This window comes from Pongo abelii, chromosome 6 (assembly GCF_028885655.2).
Source record: "Pongo abelii isolate AG06213 chromosome 6, NHGRI_mPonAbe1-v2.0_pri, whole genome shotgun sequence".
NCBI classification, from domain to species: Eukaryota; Metazoa; Chordata; class Mammalia; order Primates; family Hominidae; genus Pongo; species Pongo abelii.
The window spans coordinates 50072572-50094163 of NC_071991.2; the positions used below are offsets into that span (position 1 = coordinate 50072572).

Below are 21592 nucleotides of genomic sequence, written 5' to 3' on the forward strand. Positions count from 1 at the left end.
TACCACAGGGCTATTGTTTCAATTGTATGATTTAGGTAATTTAGAAAATTTTAACACATGGCTAAGTGGAAAATAGAAGAAAATAAAAATCAACTAAAATTCGACCACTCAGAGATAACTGCAATAACATTGATAACATTTAGCTTCTTGATATTTTCCATCTCCCTCTCTCTCTAGCTATCATCTATCTATACAGGCACATATATATTCTGCTAAGTAAAAATATGTGCACATATCTATAAAAGGGATACCATACTGCTTTCTTTTTCTTAATGTAATATATTGGAGAAATATTTCTATGGCAATAAGTACACTCTATATAATAATTTTTAGAGCTATAGTATTTAATTGTATGGCTATATAATTATTATACTCAGTTCCCTCATTGTAGGATATTCAGATCTTTTCAATTTTTCATGATTATAAACAATATTTCTTATATTTTTTTCTTTCTCTTTCCCCCCCCGCCTCTCTTCCTCTCCCCATCTTTCTTTTCCTTTCTTTCTTTTCCTTCCTTCCTTCCTCCCTCCCTTCCTCCCTCTCTCTCTCTTTCTTTTTTTCTTTCTTTCTCTGTCTTTTTTCTTTCTTTCTTTCTTTATGTCTTTCTTTCTTTTTCTTCTTTTCTTTCCTCACTCTTTCTCTCTCACTCTTTCTTTCTCCCTCATTCTATCTTTTGTTCTTCCTTTCATAAGGAGTGTATTTCCTTGTAGCATACGATACAACAATCTAATATATGATTGTTTCCATATGAGCAGTTGTCTCAACATTAGTAATTAAACAGTTTCTATTTCTGTATCAGTTTAAAACACTTCATCACATTCTAAATTCCTGAGGTTTCCTTTAGCATTTCTGTTCTGTTGGATTTCCCTCTCCATATAGTTCTCTTTCAATGATTTTAGTATTATAGTTATAGTACTTACTGCATTTATTTGATATCTGATAGAGGAAGGATGCCTTCATCCAATTTTTTTTCAGACAAATATTCTAACTTTTAACCAAAGCCAATTGCACTGAATAGAATGAATTCACTTGTGTTTATTCTCTCTGATTGCTTTTGCTCTTCCAGAAAAACCAGGGTGTGGAGACTGCACCAGTGGAAGGGAAGCACTAGGATCTGCATGGGGGCCGGAATTAGCCCCAAGCTGAATGACTGGGTCTTCGTGGGTTGAAAATTTCCAAGCAGCCTAACCACATCTCTTGGTTACACTGGTCAGTCAGTGTGAAGGTCAGCCACCTATGACTCTGTGTCTCACTGGACCAGATTGTCAAACCTGGTTGAACATTAAAAATGCCTAAAGAGCTTCTCCAAAATAATAATGTCCATGCCCCACTCCAGACGGAGTGAATTAGAATCTCTCAGGGAATGGTGTCTGGGTTTTGGTGCATTTTAAAAGCTCCCCAGGCAATTCTACTGTGTAGCCAGGGCCAAGACCCAAGGCCCTAGACTGTAAGCTGCCTATAGTCAGGAACCATGCTATTCATTCGTTTGTCATTTCCAGTCCCTTGTACCACTCCTGACATGCAGAAGAGCACAGAAGAATTGAACTGAATTCAGGTGAAGAACCCAGACTTATATATCTCCACTCATACTTCTAGGGAAAGAGACACAGGTTATCAGTTCCCGATAATACTTGTGCATCCTCTTGGTGGCCTCACAGTCTTACTGGAAAAAGTAGCTTTAAGAGGGAGAAAACAAGCTCTGTCTTGGTCCAACAAAAGTTTAGCTCACAGTCCGAAAAGAGGAGTGCTTAGGGAGAATCCAGTCTGTCCCCTTATTTTAACCTCTTGGAGCCCAGGGATTACATAACTTTGCCAGGTGGCATAGCTCTTAGTGGCACATCTGGAACAGAAAGTAGCTCTTCTTATTCCAGATATTTGTGGTATAGCTTGTTGTACTTGTGTGAGTGCATATAGGTGTGAGTATGCATTGTTAGTGTGTGTGAGACTGAGTGTGTGAAGGTGTGTGTATTTGTGTATATGGGCCTACGTTGTGTGTATGTCTGTGCACAAGGAATTGGAGGGGTGTAGAAGCTGAGCGGAGTCAGTCTTCTTCTGCAGAGCTATCACATTATAACAACAGAACATAGAAGCCTTTTCTTCTTTTGGTCCTTTGGTTTGCTGTGTTTTCTCCAGGTTGACCTTGCTCAGGTCCAGTAATGTTTTCCTGGGAAGCAGGGTAGGCTTCCAGGGCTCAGAGTCTATTGCGTACAAGGGGCTCTGCATTCAGGTTTACTGAGAAGGAATTTGGGGAAGAGTTGTAGTAGGTGGTCTTAGGCTTCATCTGGTTCGAATTGGTGTGTCAGCTGGGAAAGCATGGACCACCGTGCCTTTACTGGCTTAGGGTCCAAGATTGTTCTATGGACAGATGGCAGCTTTATGTATCTGAAAATTCAAGCCAATCAGAAAAGCCTATCCTCATCTTTGCTGAAGGTGTGATGTCCTCCTTGGATAGTCTCTCTTTTCATATCTGTGTCCTCCAAGGTGCTTCTTTGCCAGACCTGAGGCTGGGGGTAACCCTTGGATCCTAGGTCAAAGGCTAACTCTCTTCTGGCATAGCTTGGCCAGGTCCAAAGTGCCCCCTTCCTTATCCTAGATTTCAGGGAGGTCACATGGGGGAAGACAGAGCCTGCCGGTGACAGCCTTTGGTGGATCTGGTCTGCCGGCTGAGTCCTGATATGATCCTGTATGATTGTGTATCAAGGAGTCCCTAGCTCACATTTGCTAGAAGAAAACCTCTGGAGAAGCAAATTAGCCAAGAATTGGGCCATGCAGAGTAGAGACTTACCTGAGCAATTGGAAATCACTGTTTCGTAGGTTTTGCTTTTAATCCAAATAGTTCGGATCACAATGCCATACATGATGCTGCAGAAAGAACCAAAGGTAGTATTAAAGTGGCTGGTGGATCCCTACTGTGAGGACACAGAGAAGACCCCTCCCACCTCCCCGAGTGCAAGGTGTGAAGGGACAGATCTTTTAACCATGCCTGCCCCCCTATACTTGCTGTTTATAGAATCACAACTGAAAGTGACCATGAGGATCCATTGGATGGAGTTACTTCTTTTTTAAGGGAAGAGGCTAAGACCTGGTAAAGTTATGCAGTTTCCTCAAGGTAGCCCAAATGGTTTGAGGAAGAGCTGTGATTAGAATCCAAAAACAGGCCTTAGAGTCAGAAAAACTTGGGTCTCCTATACTACTTGCCTGTTGTACAGTCCTGACTTTAGACAGTCTTTTTTTTTCTTTATTATTATTATTATTATTATACTTTAGGCTCTATGGTCAGACTAAACCAGGAAGAAGTTGAATCTCTGAATAGACCAATAACAGGAGCTGAAATTGTGGCAATAATCAATAGCTTACCAACCAAAAAAAGTCCAGGACCAGATGGGTTCACAGCCGAATTCTACCAGAGGTACAAGGAGGAGCTGGTAGAGAGTCTTTTAAATGACATCTATGATCCCTGATTCTAGCATTCATGGCTTTGTTGCTCCTCACCCCTTTAGTGTGGGAAGAGCAGGTGACTTGCCTCTAATCAATGCAATGTGGCAAAGGGGATGGGACTGATTACATAGAATGTAGCACCTGTCTTGTTGGTGTCTCTACCCATTGCTGGCTTTGAAGAAGCAAGGTGCCATGAATCCCGCAGCTGCAAGAAAATGAATTCTGCTAAGGACCTGAGGGAGCCTGGAAAAGAGCCTTTCCCAGTCCAGCCTCTGATGACCCCTACCCTGGATCAACAACTTGATGGCTGCCTTGCCTGAGCAGAGGACCCAGTTAAGCCATGGCCAGATTCTTGACCCACAGAAACTGTGAGATAACAAATGTATCTTGATTTAAGTCACTAGGTTTGTGGTGATTTGTAATGCAGTAATAGATAACTACTACACTGAGCCTCAGTTGAGGTTCTACAAAATGGTGTTAGCAATACAGACCTCTCAAACTTTTTGAGTATCAGATGTGACAATATTTAAAGTGTCAAGTACAGTGCTGGAAAATTAGTAGAGACTAATTTCCTTTCTCCTCCTTTTTGCCTATTTTTTACACTATATCACACCAATTCTTACGTGATTTAATCTGTGCCTAACAGGAAAACAAAGTGTTAATGATTCAAAAGTGTCAGCAAGTTTTATATCCTAGGTACTCTTTGATAAATATAAAAACTACTCTTCTTTAATATTACTTGATATTTTGACATTAAGCACCTTGACTAAAAACTTTGGGACAAAGCAATGCTTTATTTTAAAACTGCGTATCTTCCCTCTTGAGAATTATTTAAAAAAATCAGAGCTTCAGTTTGCAGTAGCCGACAAAGCACTAATTGCTTTTAATGATCTTTAGAATATAACTTAATTAATGGTAATGTTAAAATCTCTGCTTCTTATTGCCTTTTCCCATTCTTGCTGAGTGAACCCCTCCGAGTGCTCCAGGAAAGCTCAGGGACTTTTTTGGAGCATCTCCATTCTTTCTTATATAATTGCCCAGGGACTATTTTTGCAATTTGTATGCCTGCAGTAAAGAAAAAATGAGAAAAATGTTATTAGTGAGTTCAACCCTAAGTTGAATATTTGCTAGAACAGTGAAACTTCTTCCCCAGAAAGTGAAATACTGTGCAACGTATGGTTACACCCACCACGGAAAGTTAATGGTTATGTCAATTGCAACCCCAGTATTTAATTGACCAATAATTCAAATATTTATGGTTATCAACCATGAACACAGGGGAAAAGTTAAGAAATGTCTTATGCTTTAGAGATTTGGGCCTAAGTCACCCCTCTTTTTACTTAGGGCCAATCAGATGAGTGAGAACCAGTATGAGTTTTCTGTTAGCATGGCGAACACCTAATAACTAGGGTATTATTGCCAAATCAGGCTACTTCTTGGAGCATAGCAATCAAGCATCAAAGAGACATCTGCGTTGCTGTTTGTCACCATTTTTGTTTTTGGACACAGGGTTTTGCTCTGTCACCCAGGCTGGAGTACAGTGTCAGGATCGTAGCTCACTGCAGCCTTGACCTCCCACCTCAGCCACCTGAATAGCTGGAACTACCAGTGTGCGCCACCATGCCCAGCTAATTTTTGTATATTTTATAGAGACAGGATTTCACCATGTTGCCAGGCTGGTCTTGAACTCCTGGGCCCAAGAGATCCACCTGCCTAGGCTTCCCAGAGTGCTGAGATTACAGGTGTGAGTCACCACACTTGGCTTTGTCTCTTTTCCTTTTTCCTTTATCTGATCAATCAGATTGCAGATAAGTTTTGTGGATTGTCCCTGCAAAATTACTCCATAATCTGTACCTTCCTCTCCATCCAGGTTTTCAGCATTAGTGGAGACCCTTACAATCTCTCTTTATTCATTTTGATGACTACTTTTATTGTGGGCCCTGTGATCCTCTTTGACTTTGGAACTTATGCCCATGGACAGTGCTGGCCAGGTCCCTGGGGCACTTTTACCCACCATGGCCATGTATTCTATCCACAGGGCTGCACCAACCTGGCATGGGGCTTTCCCACAATGTGATCCCATTTCCTAAGCAAAATAAATGAATTTTTCTCACATATGACAAATCAATGATCCATGACTAATGTGCTTTTTCCACTTTTTTTTTTTTTTTTGCAATTGTCGGTTGTGAATCTCTTCTGCTTCTACCTTTATCTTACAGAGATGAAAATGATAAGAGAATGAAAAATCAATTAGGTAGCAAGAAAATAAGCACAGCTAAAGTAAAGCAATTACACCAGGGCTAATAACCTCCCCAGCAACAATTAGACAGTTATGTCAAGTGAATTTCAAAACAACTCCTGTTGTTTTGACCCAGAAAAACAATGTATTGCCTTTGCTGTCAGTCACTATGGTTTCAACTCCTGGGAGCCTGATTTAGTGGATGATGGAACAGCTACATCTTTATTCATACACAGCTCTCATGACAGTTTGCCACCAACAATACAACTGCCTCTCTCTCTCTCTCTCTCTTTCCCTCCCTCCCTGTCTTTCTTCCCCCCTCTCTTTCTTTTCTCCCTTTCTTCTTTCCTCTCACATATATTTATGGAGGAGCTATCATATGCCAAAAACTGATCTAGGCATTAGATAGCCAGAAATTTCTATATTAGCAGTACGTGTACACGTGTGTTTGTGTTTGTGTGTGTGTGATGTGTGTGAGAGACAGAGAGAGAGAGAGAGAATGAGAGAGGGAGAGAAAGAGTAGAGAGAGTGACATGACACATATGTTGTTCGGTGCAATTTATTGCGTTATTCATTCAATCTAATATTCACCAACTGTTTAGTATGTGCTGGATGTGAAATCCAGAAATGAAGAGGCCACAGTCCCTGCACTCATGAGACACAGTCACATTGCCATGAAGTCTAGACGACGACATAGACAAAGTGAGGTTTGAGGTTAGGGAGTGAGGACCTGAGGTGCCTCTTGGTCCAGGGTTGGCAAGAGAAGCTCTACTGTGGAGTTGGTATTGGAAATGAGACACGAGGGATGTGAACTAGTTGGCTGAAACAAGGCAAGGTGAGTTTGGCAGAGTGTTCAGGCATGGGAGTGATGCACATGGGCCAGAGGGGTGTTTGTTCCATGGCTGGAGCTGGGAGTGCAGGTGAGGCATCAGCAGCTCACCATGAAGCAGCCAGGGAATCTTTGAAAAAAACAAGTAGATCTTGTCCTAGCAGATACTTAAATGCATACGAAGCTGGGCAATAAGTAAAACAATGAGGTATTTGTGGCAGAAAAGCCGCTGAGTTAGTTATTTGTGCTTTTTCTTTTTTTTTTAATTATGTCAATCACTACTTTTAATAATCAAAAACAAAATAAAGCCATACTCAATATTGAGGCAAATGACAAATTAGGAGAAATATTTGCAACATATGCAGAAAGAAAAAGGTTATTGTATGAATAATTTCTAAAGATAGAGAATAGAGAAAATAAAAACATTTAAACAAGAAAAGTAGCATTACTTTCAATGGCAAAATCCACAATTACTTTTACACCAACCTAATAAGTACTTTAAAAAAAACAAAAATGACAATAAGCATATAAAATATATTTAATCTCATTTGTAATGAAAGAAATGCAAAATAATACAACTAAGATATGCTTTTTTTTTTCTGTCAATTTGGTAAATGTAGCATATGTAGCATGCATGAAGGACAATGAGGCATGGTGAACACGAGTGAACACTTTCCTTGAGCTGTTTTCTTTGTCTATTTAAGCTTGAAATGAGGAATTTAACCTTACTCAGAGAATTCAGCCCAGGGGGCCAGAATATAGGTAATAAAGAAAGAATAAGAGTTGAACCTTATCTCTGAGATGAAATTGTAGCACCTATGCCAGGTACTAGTTGGAAACAAGTTCCTCACAAAACTCCCCCCCAGGGCCTGGTCTTGTTTGAGAAGATAGTTGTTGCTGAAGGAGGTGGAGGATGTTAGTCCCCAAGACAGAAGTTCTTTCTTCAGCAGCAGGGAGCCACGAAAGAGGGAAGGTGATGGAAGAGGAGCCTCTTGTCAGGTAGGAAATGCTTCAGAGAAGCTCAAGGATGGCTGGAGGTCATGGCTGAGTTTTCATGACTGTCACGGCTGGAAGCAAGGAGCTAGGATCAGGCCTTACAGAGGCTTTAGCTTGGTGAGAGCTGAGGGAAACCAGTTTTTGAAATCATTTCCCTCAATCAGCAAACACATTGTATTTTGCCCTTTCAAGGACACGAAAAAAACACACTAGCTAGCCCATAGGCAAGTTTGAGGAGAAGTCCTGGTGGAAAAAGCAGCCCAAATTAATGGGGAAATCATAGATACAGGATAACCTGAGCTGCATGGTCCACGTGCTGCAGCATCCACTCTGCTGAGCAGGGACTTTGGCTGGAGCTCATTTCTTGAGCTGATGGGAAATCAATCAGCAGTGAAGCCAGGACATGCACTGCCACTGAAATCGATGCCTCAGTTGCTCAGGATGACACAAGCCGCTTTCTTCCAAATGCTCTCTGACTGCTGTGGCTCACTTGCCTGTCTCCTCTGCCATAGGCCCCTTCCCATGTGCTGTGACTTACCTTGGCTGGTTGTCTAAATAACTTTTTCTCCTTCAAACTTTCTCTCAAGCTCAGCTTAATGGAGTGGAGGGCAATAAGTCAAAATAAAGTGTTGGTGTTAAGTTGTCCACTCAGCAGAGATGACTGGACAACACCCCATCTTGGAAAGGCCACTCTGTGCTTGCCCATCTCAATCTCTGATGAGGGGGCGGGGGCAAGGCAGTTAGCTTCTTTTAGCCTTAATTCTACTGTTATGAAAAATTCAGGGGTTTGACCATATGATGGATAACGTTTCTCCCAGCTATAGTATTTTATTAGACTAAAGATGAATAATGAGCAAGAAAAGGTGACTCCCACGGTATCAGAAAACACTTGAAAAGCATGCAACCAGCTTAGTAATTAAAGAAATGCATATTAAAACAATGAAATACTTTTTAAACTCTTAGGTTGGCAAGGATTTAGTAAGGTAATAGTGCTACCTTCTGTTGGATCAGGGGAGCAGAAATCAAGAGCCCTTGTATGGTGTTGCCCAGAATATACCTTTTCTACAAGTGATCTTAGCTAACAGGCCAAGAAGCAATACAGCTTTTCTCAAGGGCAGCTTGTGACTATGCATCAAAAGTTTTAAAATGTGCATCATCTTTGATCTATACCTTTGATCTAGTAATTCCACAAGAATGAGTTATGAGGAAATAACCAGAGACTCATGTACAGTTTTAAGTACAAGGATTTTTATCACAGCTCTCTTTACACTATCAAAAACAAAGGCTGATGATCTTCCTTTGCTTACAATATGTTATATGACACACTGTGGCAGGCTTAGACATACCCAAAAGGTGCAGCATCATCATGGCTCAAGGATACACACAATGTACCAGGTCTCTTCCTGTAGTCTCCCACCCCATCTACACATGCAGAGCCCATTTCAGAGGGTGATCCTGCCACATGGCATGGCCAAGTGAGACCCTACCTTGACCAGGTTGTTGTGCTTATCTCTGTTGAAAGACCCTCTATAGCTCACCATTGGCTGCAGGACAAAGGACATCCTATGACTTTTTTGCCAAGGTCATTCACAACTGAGCCTCCCCCAGTCACTGAGAGGAGCTCACTGCCAACTTCTGTCCCATTGGCACTGTGTACCTGTCCACTCTGCCTCTACACTCACTCCGATTTCTGGTCATCACAGACTCTGCTTCCTCCCCACTTCTCCCTTATCCTACCTGAATCCATTATCTGACTCCACTGCATAGACAGTTTAGCATATTAGTGCATACTGAGTTTTGTGTTCAGTTTGTTTCATGTATGTCTATCTTTTCATTTACAAAATCCCTGAAACTGGTAATTTGCCTTATATTTGGAAGGCTGTGAGATATAAAAGAAATAATATGGTATGAAATCAGAAAAACCTGGATATCAATCCTGTTTGATGTTGAGAAAGTTACTTAACCACTCTGAGCTTGAGTTTCATTATTCATTAAATTGGGACAATGGAAATTATTTCACAGGGTTATACTGTGGCTAATGTGATAATTGTTAGCTATTTAGCACAATGCCTGCCCTATATACCCAGTAATTGTTAATTCCCTTCTCCTTACTCTACTTTGAAGAAATTGGGCTTAGCCTATGGTAGCTACACACAAAATCTTGTGGTCTGGTCAGTTCCCCCAAGGGCACTAGGAAAAATGGTCTGTAGGGGAGGAGAGCAGCAGCTGGAGAAACAGGAAAGTCCCCCCGCCCCACCCCGCCGTGTGGTCCTGTCCTGACAGCTTCTTACCTGATGATTGTCAGAGGGATGAAGTACACCAGGAAGGCCACGATGGTCATGTATGGGGTCCAGTAGGAGTCGTCAGGCCACAGGGCCCAGCACTGCACTTCACCGTTGGACAGCGTCCTCTTCCCAAATATGATCAGGGTGGGAACGGAGAACAGGAAAGACAGGGTCCAGGCAATCACAATGAGGACCCTGGCTTGCTTTTCTGCCCAAAGAAAAGAGAGGAATGTCTGGGTATGTGGCAAGCATTTTTGGGAGCACAATGGAGTCTGCTATAGAAAAGGATCACTGTGGGGCAGCCACCCTGGACCTCACAGAACCTCCCAGAGCCTCAGTTTCCTTCCCTGTAAACAGGGAGACAGTATCTCCATACAGAGTCAATGTGAAGATTACAAAGGGAAGCTTGAACAGAAGCCAGCACTTTGCCTGGCCTAAGGTTGGTGCTTTTTCTTTCCTGATTTACCCATCTGACTTGAGATGCTGACGCATCCATTCCTGCAGTACTAGGGAGCTCAGTTTGTACCATGTACATTTGGTAAGTTGCGGTGCAAATGCTGAGTTGTGTCTACCCATATGCAGTCTCTTGTTACCAGGCAGGGCTACAGCCTTTGGTCCACGTGGCATCTTTTCACTGTATCCAGCACTGCAAAGCACTGGGACAGTTTTTGAGAGTTATTTGCCAAATGGGAAGGAAACTTCTTTCTTTTTTTTTTTTTGGTAGGAACATGGGTGGACTTACAAGGCAGAGAAAGAACACTGAACTTTGTTCTGGAGAGTAGGGTGCATTCAAAACCAGCCCAGAAACCTGGTAGCTATGTCTGCACACTGGATTTTAGTTGCAATATTCTGACCTTGGCTAAACCATGCAGTCTCAGCCTCATCTTTTCTTTAAATTGGTATAAAAAATACCTGCTCTTGCCACCTCAGCAGGTTATGATGGGGCTGGAGAGAGACAATTAATACATAAACAAGTACCTTTAAAATACACCCATTGTTATGATGTGATGCTTTCTGTCAAGCTGTTGTTGAAGCTCTCGTCTTAATCCCTCACCTAGCTGGGCTTTCTGTGCTCAGTGGCTCTGGGACCTTCTTCCAGAAATAAGAGGCCACCTTGCTCCCCTACTTTCAACTTGGAAAGCAGTTGTGTGTCTTTGGGTGAGGTTGGAATGTAGAGTCAGGTGGTGTTGTTCGACAGTGTGTTGACTGTGGTTGAGCTACAAGAAGTGAGAAAAATCTAGAGGAAACTAGGGACTCTATTAAAATCCAAACCCAAAATATTTAGGAGAATAATATCTAGGGTTCTGTTCTTCCTGAATTGTACGCACTGAAAAGAGATATTAGATTCATGTAGAAAAGAGTTGTTATTGGCCCACTGAGCAAGCAGGAGTCTTGGTGTAGAACTATAATAGCAATCTGATTAAGGTCTTTCCTGTTCCTTACGTGCAACTGGTAATCCACTGGGGACAGGGGGAGAAGTTTTCCTGCCTGCATTTGGAAACTTGAGTCCCTTGATGTTAGTGATGACTTTTAGGTGACTGACACATTAAGTGGTAAACATTAGTTAATTTAATAATTACATGAAAATTAGTAATTAAAATCCTAGATAACAATAAAAAACCCAAATTCCCAAGAAGATTTCAAGTTAAGTCTTTTCTCCCTAGGTGGGCTTGCTTCAAGTTGGAAGTCCAGCAGAGGTACCAGCCCTTCCACTTTCTATCCTTGTCTGCTATTCCTCCTCCTCCCCCAGGTTGCTATCCACATTGGGGTCTCTCTGGAGCTGGGGTACAGGGAACCAGGAGGTGGAAGAAGACAGAGTTCTTGCTTGACAGCTGCTGTCATCAGAGGGCTTTGTGCTCTCTGTGCCTGGCTGCATCCAAAGCTGATTCTTGGTCCCCTGAGGAACTTTTCTGGGTCCTTTGGAAATTCTCCTGTGGAGTCTTGCTGGTGGCCACTTCCTTGACTTGGGCAGTGACCTTCCACCCTTCCTGGTGACCTCCAGGGAGGCCTCTTTCTCTGGCAGAAATGTCCGGGGCAGGATCTTTTTTAACACAGCCTCAGGCAAATTTCGTGATGCAGTTCTACATCAGCCCCCTGGGCTAGGACCACAGCGCCAACCGGCTTCTCTTCAACATTCTCAGGTGTGATGTAGTCATTGGTCCACAGTGCTCTCAAATGCAGGGAACATGTCAAGCTCTGTGAGTCATCATGTGAAGCCCTCTCACTAGACTTAGTTTATGTAGACATCCAGTCACCTGTGATTAGGACAGTAAGAAAGGTGAAAGAGAGACGAGAATAGTGTCAACATCTTCACTGGATGAGGGCCATGGCCATATGGGCACAGACACGGGGGAGGGGATGTAGAAGGTAGTCTAGACCGATAGCATGAGCATCAGAGAAACAGAGCGGGCATGCGTATGCAATACTGAAGGAGAAATGGCCTGGAGGTGGTCCAGAAAGGTAGGAAACTGTCTTCCCCACCACCAGGCCATGAGGTACCTAAAAAGGAAGGTTGAGGAGCATCCTCTTGAGATGTCTTAAGGGAATCAGCCACCTCAGGAGTCAGGAGGTGGAGGGAGCTTCCCATTAGGAGGTTGATGGCATAGGGGAGCTGGTCCCTAAAGGAATAGAGAAAAACCAGGCATGGAGAGAAGCAGTGGGAGTTCAGATTAGGAAAGAAGCAGGGTGGGATGAAGAGGGCAGGTGATAGGACTGGAGGGGGTTATTCTTGACGGTGGGGGTGTGAAGCCTGATGGGTTTCTATGGTCCTGAGTGACATTAGTAGCTGCCCCCTGTGCTCTTGTTCTTTCAATGGTTAGAATTCTAATGTCATCTCCTTCTGTAGGTCCCAGGGCACTTTTAAGGGCAGCATGTGACTCCTGGGCCCCACAGAGTTTCCACTTGATGGATGAACAGTGCATTCACTTTTGAGAGGGATAAACAGGGAAGAGAGTATAGAATCATACTTTAGAATCAATTCTACCAAGGTCTCCGAAGATGTTTCCCCAAAGGCCCAGCAGGGTATAGGCTTGGAGCTGTTTTTCTCATACTGGTGCTGGGGCTACACTGGGAAAGCCCCACTCTCTTAGGCTGTGACGCAGCTGCCATAGCAGGGAGACTGATGGCCTTCCAGGCAGCTGAGCCCATTTGCCATGAAGAGTGACTTCTCAAGGCTGAAGGATCCAGGATCGAACAGATGAAATGCAGCTTTGCATATAAGGTAGATTGTCTCATGTTTCTTACCCCTGGAAAGTCAGACTCCATTTTCCATGTGCTCTTGTCCATTTCTGCACTTCTCTGTCGCTTAGCCTTCCTCTTTTCCACCTAACTCATTTACCTTTTTATAAAATCGTATGTTACACACATTGATTATAGAAACACTAGCAAATAAAAATAAGCAAAAACTAAAAAAATCCATAGTGGCACCAACCAGAAACGTCAAGCTTAAATTTTGATAATGCATGCATATATAATACATAGATTACACATTTAGAAATGAGATCATGATACAGATGCTACCTTGTAACCTAATTTTTTTCCTCTGAAAAGCCTGTTATGACCATCTTTTCCTGTTAAGAAATATGAACTTGTACAAGTGGCATTTTTTTTCAGGTAGTAAGATCCTTTCTTCAAATATAATTTTATCTCGAACCCAGCATAGGAAAGTGTTGAAAGCTCAGGTATCTTTGGTTGAAACTGAGACAGCCAGCAGCTCCCAGATCTGCCCTGGAGCAGGCCAGCAAAATGAGCCCTCTGGGGGTCAGTGTGGGAAGTGCAATTGGAAAAGCACTGATAAATAATATTTTTTCCGATGGTTATACCGTACTCCAATTTTATCAATAGCCCATTATTATCTAAGTTGTTTTCCATTTTTTATTATAAATAATTTATATTCATCTATTTTTCTCAGTTCTAGTTATTCCTTAGGATAAACTCTTAGAAACAGAAGATTTATAAACTTTTGACAAATATTGTTACATTTCCCTCAAAAGTGCCTAGTATTTATGGCTGTCACTATAACAACAAAAGTACCGATTTCCTTATACTCTCCTAACAGCTGGATAATTCTTCCTTTTAATCTTGTTATGTGGTTGGTAAAATTTTGTATCCAAATGTTCAATTTTGCAATTCTTTAATTAGTAGTCAAAATGAACATTTCTATACATTTTCTATTCATTTATGGAGTGTTTTTTTTTTTTTTTTTTTTTTTTTTTTTTTTTTTTTTGGCGAAGTCTTGCTCTGTTGCCAACGCTAGAGGGCTAGAGTGCAGTGGTGCCATCTCCACTCACTGCAACCTCCGCCTCCCAGGTTCAAGCGATTCTTGTGCCTCAGCCTCTTGAGTAGCTGGGATTACAGGTGCGTGCCACCACGCCCAGCTAATTTTTGTATTTTTTTAGTAGAGACAGGGTTTCACTATGTTGGCCAGGCTGGTCTCAAACTTGTGACCTCAAGTGATCCACCCACCTCAGCCTCCCGAAGTGCTGGGATTACCGGCGTGGGCCACAGCAACTGGTCTCATTTATGTTTCTTTGTTTCTTGTTAGTCTGTTTATGCCCTTTGCCCATTTACTCAATTAGAATGTTTTTATTTCTTTGCCAGACTTCTTTATAAAAAGGATATTTTTCTTTGCCTGTTATATAAAAATATTTTCCATTTATAATTTTGCTTTTTAAGTTTGTTTATGGATATTTATTATTTACATAAATAATTTAAATTTTTATGTAGTAAAAAACTATATTTTCCTTGTTGCTTCTGCTTTTGATATGGTTCCTGGAAAGGCCTTTCCCTCACTGAAATTATGAAGGTGTTACCCAAATATTCTTTTACTCCTTTTATGTTTGAAGTGTTAATTTTTTCAATCCAAATAAAATTTACTTTGTTATTAGCTATGGTGGATGGTGATCTAATATTCTGAAAAAAGGCCAGACAGCTATTTCAACATCGTATACTAATTCATTTTTTGCCAACTGATTTGAAATTTTGTATGATTTATATGTGTTATTCTGGTTCCAGTATTGTTTTAATTATCAAAGTTTTATATTACATTTTAATATAACACTGCATATTTCTCTTTATTATTTTGATATTTTTCTAATTATTCTCATATTCATTTTTGGTGAAGAGCTTTAAAATTGTCAACTTTTCTGGAGTTGCTGGCTAAGAAAAATACTGCTTCAGTAAATAGCAGTAAAAAATAAATAAAATATGGCCTCCCCTCAGTTAAGCGGCCATTGCCTTGTGCCTGCACAGCTACATTTGACTCCCTCCTGGTTTCTCCCTGCTCCATGACTCTCCCAGAGAGCCCTGCCACTCTCGGGGAAATCTCTTCTTTCTACGGCTTTCTCTCAGCTGAGCCGCATAAACTCCGAACCCTGCCTCTCAGCTGCCTTTAAATTCTGACAAGCTGCGGCACTAAAATGACTCCCGCGTTGGGTTTCCTGGAACCTCTCGTGTCCCGTTCTCACCGGCTGCCCTCACCCTATAAACTTGTGAGTATCAGTTCATCCTCTACAAGGCCAGGGAGTTCTCCCGGGGGCTGAATTATACGTTATACACTTGGCTTCCGTGTTTCATCTGCTCCCTCGTATGCTGGGAATTCTTAGAAGTTTCTGGTATTTGGATGGCTTCTTTCCTTGGCTCTCATTCCAGATGCAGGTCTCCCTCTGTTTTTACATTTCTTCAGTGACTTTCGTTGGGACTGGGCAGAGGAAGGGAGCTGGCTAATGTGTTTCTAAGCTTTCATCTTTCCCAGAAGCTATTGATGATGAGGATTTTTCAAGCACCTTATGTTGAGCCTCTCTTAATTTTGTAGTGAGGGAATAAGTTGTTTTACATCTTTAGAAAAGCACTGTAATATTAATTGCTGGCTTTCTGATAATTTAGGACACTATTCATGATATTACACAGTGTCTCCCAGAACTAGACATATTTTCCACGAGCAAACAGCTAATTTTTTAACCTAGTGAATATGGTGAAACATGTAATTCATCATGTCACCTTCTGGCTATGGGTCTCAAGTCTGTACCTCTAACAAGTTTCCTGGGACTTCCCTCCTGCAATTTCCTATACTTATTTTTCCTTCACTTGTATTTCTTCACCTTAAAATACTTTGGCGTCGCTGTCCTTTTGTCCACCACATTCAATCCTTTCTAAAGTTGGCTAGGCATAAACAAATAGGTGGATAAATAAGTGTATCACGGGCCAGGCGCAGTGTCTCATACCTATAATCCCAGCACTTTGGAAGGCCAAGGTGGATTGCTTGAGCCTAGGAGTTCGAGACCAGCCTGGCCAACACGGTGAAACCCCATCTCTACTAAAATACAAAAATTAGGCAGGCGTGGTGATGCACACCTGTAATCCCAGCTACTCGGGAGGCTAAGGCACAAGAATCACTTGAACCTGGGAGGCAGAAGTTGCAGTGAGCTGAGATCGCGCCACTGTAGTCCAGCCCGGGCGACAGAGCGAGACTCTGTCTGAAAAAAAGAAAAATGTATCACAAATCCATGAATGTAAACCAAAAATAAAAGTTATAAGGCCCCCCAACCATCTGAATGGATTTCCTCCTCAGCCAAGGCTCTTTTAAGATTTAACCTGGGAGGCTGTTCCAAGCCATGATGGGAAGTGTGGGTTCAGATGTGTCTCATTATACCTCTCCAGCGTTAACATCAACACAGACTTTAAGTTTGATGAGAAACATTTTACAACATAGTCTCCCTGAAGAGGAAACCTAAAAGTTTCCTCTGCAAATAAGAAGTTTGGTCTCCACAATTCTCTATCTTACCTCAGACATTCCTTTCTGTTGATCCCAGGTCTTTAGATAAACTCAACCAATTGTCAACCAGAAAAAATTTAAATCTAACTATAATCTGGAAGCTTCGCCCACCCCACCCCACCCTACCCAACCCTGCCATTTCGGACCAACCCTATGTATTTCTTAAATGTGTTTGATTGAAGGCTCATGTCACCCTAAAATGTATAAAACCAAGCTGCACCCTGACCACCTTGGGCACATATTCTCATGACCTCCTGAGGGCTTTGTCCATTGTCACTGATATTTCACTCAGAATAAATCTCTACAAATATTTTACAGAATTTGATGCTTCATTGACACATTTTTGCATACCTATGTCATGAAATGTCTCTCCTATCTCCCCTGCCTCATCAATTTCCTGCTTCCCCTATCATAATAACTAGGGCTGCACAGTGCCCAGAAGACTTGGTACAGGTCTCAACCTTTCACAAAACAGACACACCAAATGACCGAGAAGAAACCCAGGAAACAAGTATACTTTCTATTTTTAAAATTAACTTCTAAACCACTTTATTGATGTATAATTGGCATATAAAAAGCTATACATATTCAATGCATACCACTTAATGTGTCTGGAGATATGTATACATTCCTGTAACCATCATTACAAGCAATGCCATGAATGTATCCATCACCTCCAAAGGCTTCTTCCTGTCCTCCTTTAGTATTGTTTTGTTTAGTTTTTTCCTTTTGTGTTAAGAGCACTAAACATAAGGTTTACCTAGTTAGCAAATTCCTTTTTTAAAATTATTATTATACATTAAGTTCTAGGGTACATGTGCACAACGTGCAGGTTGGATACATAGGTATACATGTGCCATGTTGGTTTGCTGCGCCCATCAACTTGTCATTTACATTTGGTATTTCTGCTAATGCTACCCCTCCCCCAGCCCCTCACTCCCCAACAGGCCCTGGTGTCTGATGTTCCCCACCCTGTGTCCAAGTGTTTTTGTTGTTCAGTTCCCACCTATGAGTGAGAACATGCGGTGTTTGGTTTTCTGTCTTTGTGATAGTTTGCTGAGAATGATGGTTTCCAGCTTCATCCATGTCCCTGCAAAGGACACGAACTCATCCTTTTTTATGGCTGCATAGTATTCCACGGTGTATATGTGCCACATTTTCTTAATCCAGTCTATCATTGATGGACATTTGGGTTGGTTCCAAGTCTTTGCTATTGTGAATGGTGCCGCAATAAACATACGTGTGCATGTGTCTTTATAGTAGCATGATTTATAATCCTTTGGGTATATACCAGTAATAAGATTGCTGGGTCAAATAGTATTTCTAGTTCTAGATCCTTGAGGAATCGCCACACTGTCTTCCACAATGGTTGAAGTAATTTACAGCCCCACCAACAGTGTAAAAGTGTTCCTATTTCTCCACATCCTCTCCAGCACCTGTTGTTTCCTGACTTTTTAATGATCACCATTCTAATTGGCATGAGATGGTATCTCATTGTGGTTTTGATTTGCCTTTCTCTGATGGTCAGTGATGATGAGCATTTTTTCATGTGTCTGCTGGCTGTAAATGTCTTCTTTTGAGAAGTGTCTGTTCATATCCTTTGCCCACTTTTTGATGGGGTTTTTTTTTTTCTTGTAAATTTGTTTTGAGTTCTTTGTAGATTCTGAATATTAGCCCTTTTCAGATGGGTAGATTGCAAAAATTTTCTCTCATTCTGTAGGCTGCCTGTTCACTCTGATGGTAGTTTCTTTTGCTGTGCAGAAGCTCTTTAGTTTAATTAGATCCCATTTGTCAATTTTGGCTTTTGTTGCCATTGCTTTTGGTGTTTTAGTCATGAAGTCCTTGCCCATGCCTATGTCCTGAATGGTATTGCCTAGGTTTTCTTCTAGGGTTTTTATGGTTTTAGGTCTAACATTTAAGTCTTTAATCCATCTTGAGTTAATTTGGTATAAGGTGTAAGGAAGGGATCCAGTTTCAGCTTTCTCCATATGGCTAGCCAGTTTTCCCAGCACCATTTATTAAATAGGGAATCTTCTCCCCATTTCTTGTTTTTGTCAGGTTTGTCAAAGATCAGATGACTGTAGAACTGTGGTGTTATGTCTGAGGGCTCTGTTCTGTTCCATTGGTCTATATCTCTGTTTTGGTGCAAGTACCTTGCTGTTTTGGTTACTGTGGCCTTGTAGTATAGTTTGAAGTCAGGTAGCTTGATGTCTCCAGCTTTGTTCTGTTTGCTTAGGATTGTCTTGGCAATGCAGGCTCCTTTGTGGCTCCATATGAACTTTAATGTAGTTTTTTCCAATTCTGTGAAGAAAGTCACTGGTAGCTTGATGGGGGTGGCACTGAATATATAAAATACCTTGGGAAGTATGGCCATTTTCACTATATGGATTCTTCCTATCCATGAGCATGGAATGTTCTTCCATTTGTCTGTGTCCTCTTTTATTTCCTTGAGCAGTGGTTTGTAGTTCTCCTTGAAGAGGTCCTTCACATCCCTTGTAAGTTGGATTCCTAGGTATTTTATTCTCTTTGTAGCAATTGTGAATGGGAATTCACTCATGATTTGGCTCTCTGTTTGTCTTTTATTCGTGTATAGGAATGCTTGTGATTTTTGCGCATTGATTTTGTATCCTGAGACTTTGCCGAAAGTTGCTTATCAGCTTAAGGAGATTTTGGGCTGAGACAATGGGGTTTTCTAAATATACAATCATGTCATCTACAAATAGGGACAATTTGACTTCTTCTTTTCCTAATTGAATACCCTTTATTGCTTTCTCTTGCCTGATTGCCCTGGCCAGAACTTCCAACACTATGTTGAATAGGAGTGGTGAGAGAGGGCGTCCTTGTCATGTGCCGGTTTTCAAAGGGAATGCTTGCAGTTTTTGCCCATTCAGTATGATATTGGCTGTGAGTTTGTCATAAATAGCTCTTACTATTTTGAGATATGTTCCATCAATACCTAGTTTATTGATAGTTTTTAGCATGAAGGGCTGTTGGATTTTGTCAAAGACCTTTTCTGTATCTATTGAGATAATCATGTGATTTTTGTCATTGGTTCTGTTTATGTGATGGATTACATTTATCGATTTGCATATGTTGAACCAGCCTTCCATCCTGGGGATGAAGCTGACTTGATCATGGTGGATAAGCTTTTTGATGTGCTGCTGGATTCAGTTTGCCAGTACTTTATTGAGGATTTTCGCATTGATGTTCATCAAGGATATTGGTCTAAAATTCTCTTTCTTTGTTGTGTCTCTGCCAGGCTTTGGTATCAGGATGATGCTGGCCTTATAAAATGAGTTAGGGAGGATTCCCTCTTTTTCTATTGATTGGAATAGTTTCAGAAGGAATGATACCAACTCCTCTTTGTACCTTTGGTGGAATTCAGTTGTGAATTGGTCTGGTCCTGGACTTTTTTTGGTTGGTAGGCTATTAATTATTGCCTCAATTTCAGAGCCTGTTAATGATCTATTCAGAGATTCAACTTCTTCCTGGTTTAGTCTTGGGAGGGTGTATGTGTCCAGGAATTTATTCATTTCTTCTAGATTTTCTAGTTTATTGGCATAGAGGTGTTTATAGTATTCTCTGATGGTAGTTTGTATTTCTGCGGGATTGGTAGTGATATCCACGTTATTATTTTTTATTGCATCTATTTGATTCTTCTCTCTTTTCTTCTTTATTAGTCTTGCTAGCAGTCTATCAGTTTTGTTGACCTTTTCAAAAAACCAGCTCCTGGATTCATTGATTTTTTGAAGGGTTTTTGTGTCTCTATCTCCTTCAGTTCTGCTCTGATCTTAGTTATTTCTTGCCTTCTGCTAGCTTTTGAATTTGTTTGCTCTTGCTTCTCTAGTTCTTTTAATTGTGATATTAGGGTGTCAATTTTAGATCTCTCTTGCTTTCTCTTGTGGGCATTTAGTGCTATAAATTTCCCTCTACACACTACTTTAAATGTGTCCCAGAGATTCTGGTACATTGAGTCTTTGTTCTTATTGGTTTCAAAGAACATCTTTATTTCTGCCTTCATTTCACTGTGTACCCAGTAGTCATTCAGGAGCAGGTTGTTCAATTTCCATGTAGTTGAGCGGTTTTGAGTGAGTTTCTTAATCCTGAGGTCTAATTTGATAGCACTGTGGTCTGAGAGACAGTTTGTTGTGATTGCTGTTCTTTTACACTTGCTGAGGAGTGCTTTACTTCCAATTATGTAGTCAATTTTGGAATAGGTGTGGTGTGGTGCTGAAAAGAATGTATATTCTGTTGATTTGGGGTGGAGAGTTCTGTAGATGTCTATTAAGTCTGCTTGGTGCTGAGCTGAGTTCAAGTCCTGAATATCCTTGTTAACCTTCTGTATCATTGATCGGTCTAATATTGACAGTGGGGTGTTAAAGTCTCCTTTTATTATTGTGTTGGAGTCTCAGTCTCTCTGTAGGTCTCTAAGGACTTGCTTTATGAATCTGGGTGCTCCTGTATTGGGTGCATATATATTTAGGATAGTTAGCTCTTCTTGTTGAATTGATCCCTTTACCATTATGTAATGGCCTTCTTTGACTCTTTTGATCTTTGTTGGTTTAAAGTCTGTTTTATCAGAGACTAGGATTGCAACCCTTGCTTTTTTTTGCTTTCCATTTTCTTGGTAGATCCTCCTCCATCCCTTTATTTTGAGCCTATGTGTATCTCTGCACATGAGATGAGTCTCCTGAATATAGCACACTGACGGGTCTTGACTCTTTATCCAATTTGCCAGTCTGTGTCTTTTAATTGGAGCATTTAGCCCATTTACATTTAAGGTTAATATTGTTATATGTGAATTTGATCCTATCATTATGATGTTAGCTGGTTATTTTGCTCGTTAGTTGATGCAGTTTCTTCCTAGCATTGATGGTCTTTACAATTTGGCATGTTTTTGCAGTGGCTGGTACTGGTTGTTCCTTTCCATATTTAGTGCTGCCTTCAGGAGCTCTTGTAAGGCAGGCCTGGTGGTGACAAAATCTCTCAGCATTTGTTTTTCTATAAAGGATTTTATTTCTCCTTCACTTGTG

General features: G+C 41.1%; 1 protein-coding gene across 5 annotated transcripts in view; it reads right to left on the reverse strand.

Moving 5' to 3' along the window:
* The window catches only part of NPSR1 (neuropeptide S receptor 1), a 233521-nt gene that overhangs the window by 41034 nt on the left and 170895 nt on the right, over positions 1 to 21592 (reverse strand). For all 5 annotated transcript variants that reach the window (XM_024249779.2, XM_024249778.2, XM_024249780.2 and 2 more), the window contains 2 exons: positions 9794 to 9995; positions 2786 to 2862 (listed from right to left, as the gene is read on the reverse strand). In XM_024249779.2, coding sequence (XP_024105547.2) covers positions 2786 to 2862; positions 9794 to 9995 — 279 coding nt within the window. The remainder of the gene's footprint in view (positions 1 to 2785; positions 2863 to 9793; positions 9996 to 21592) is intronic.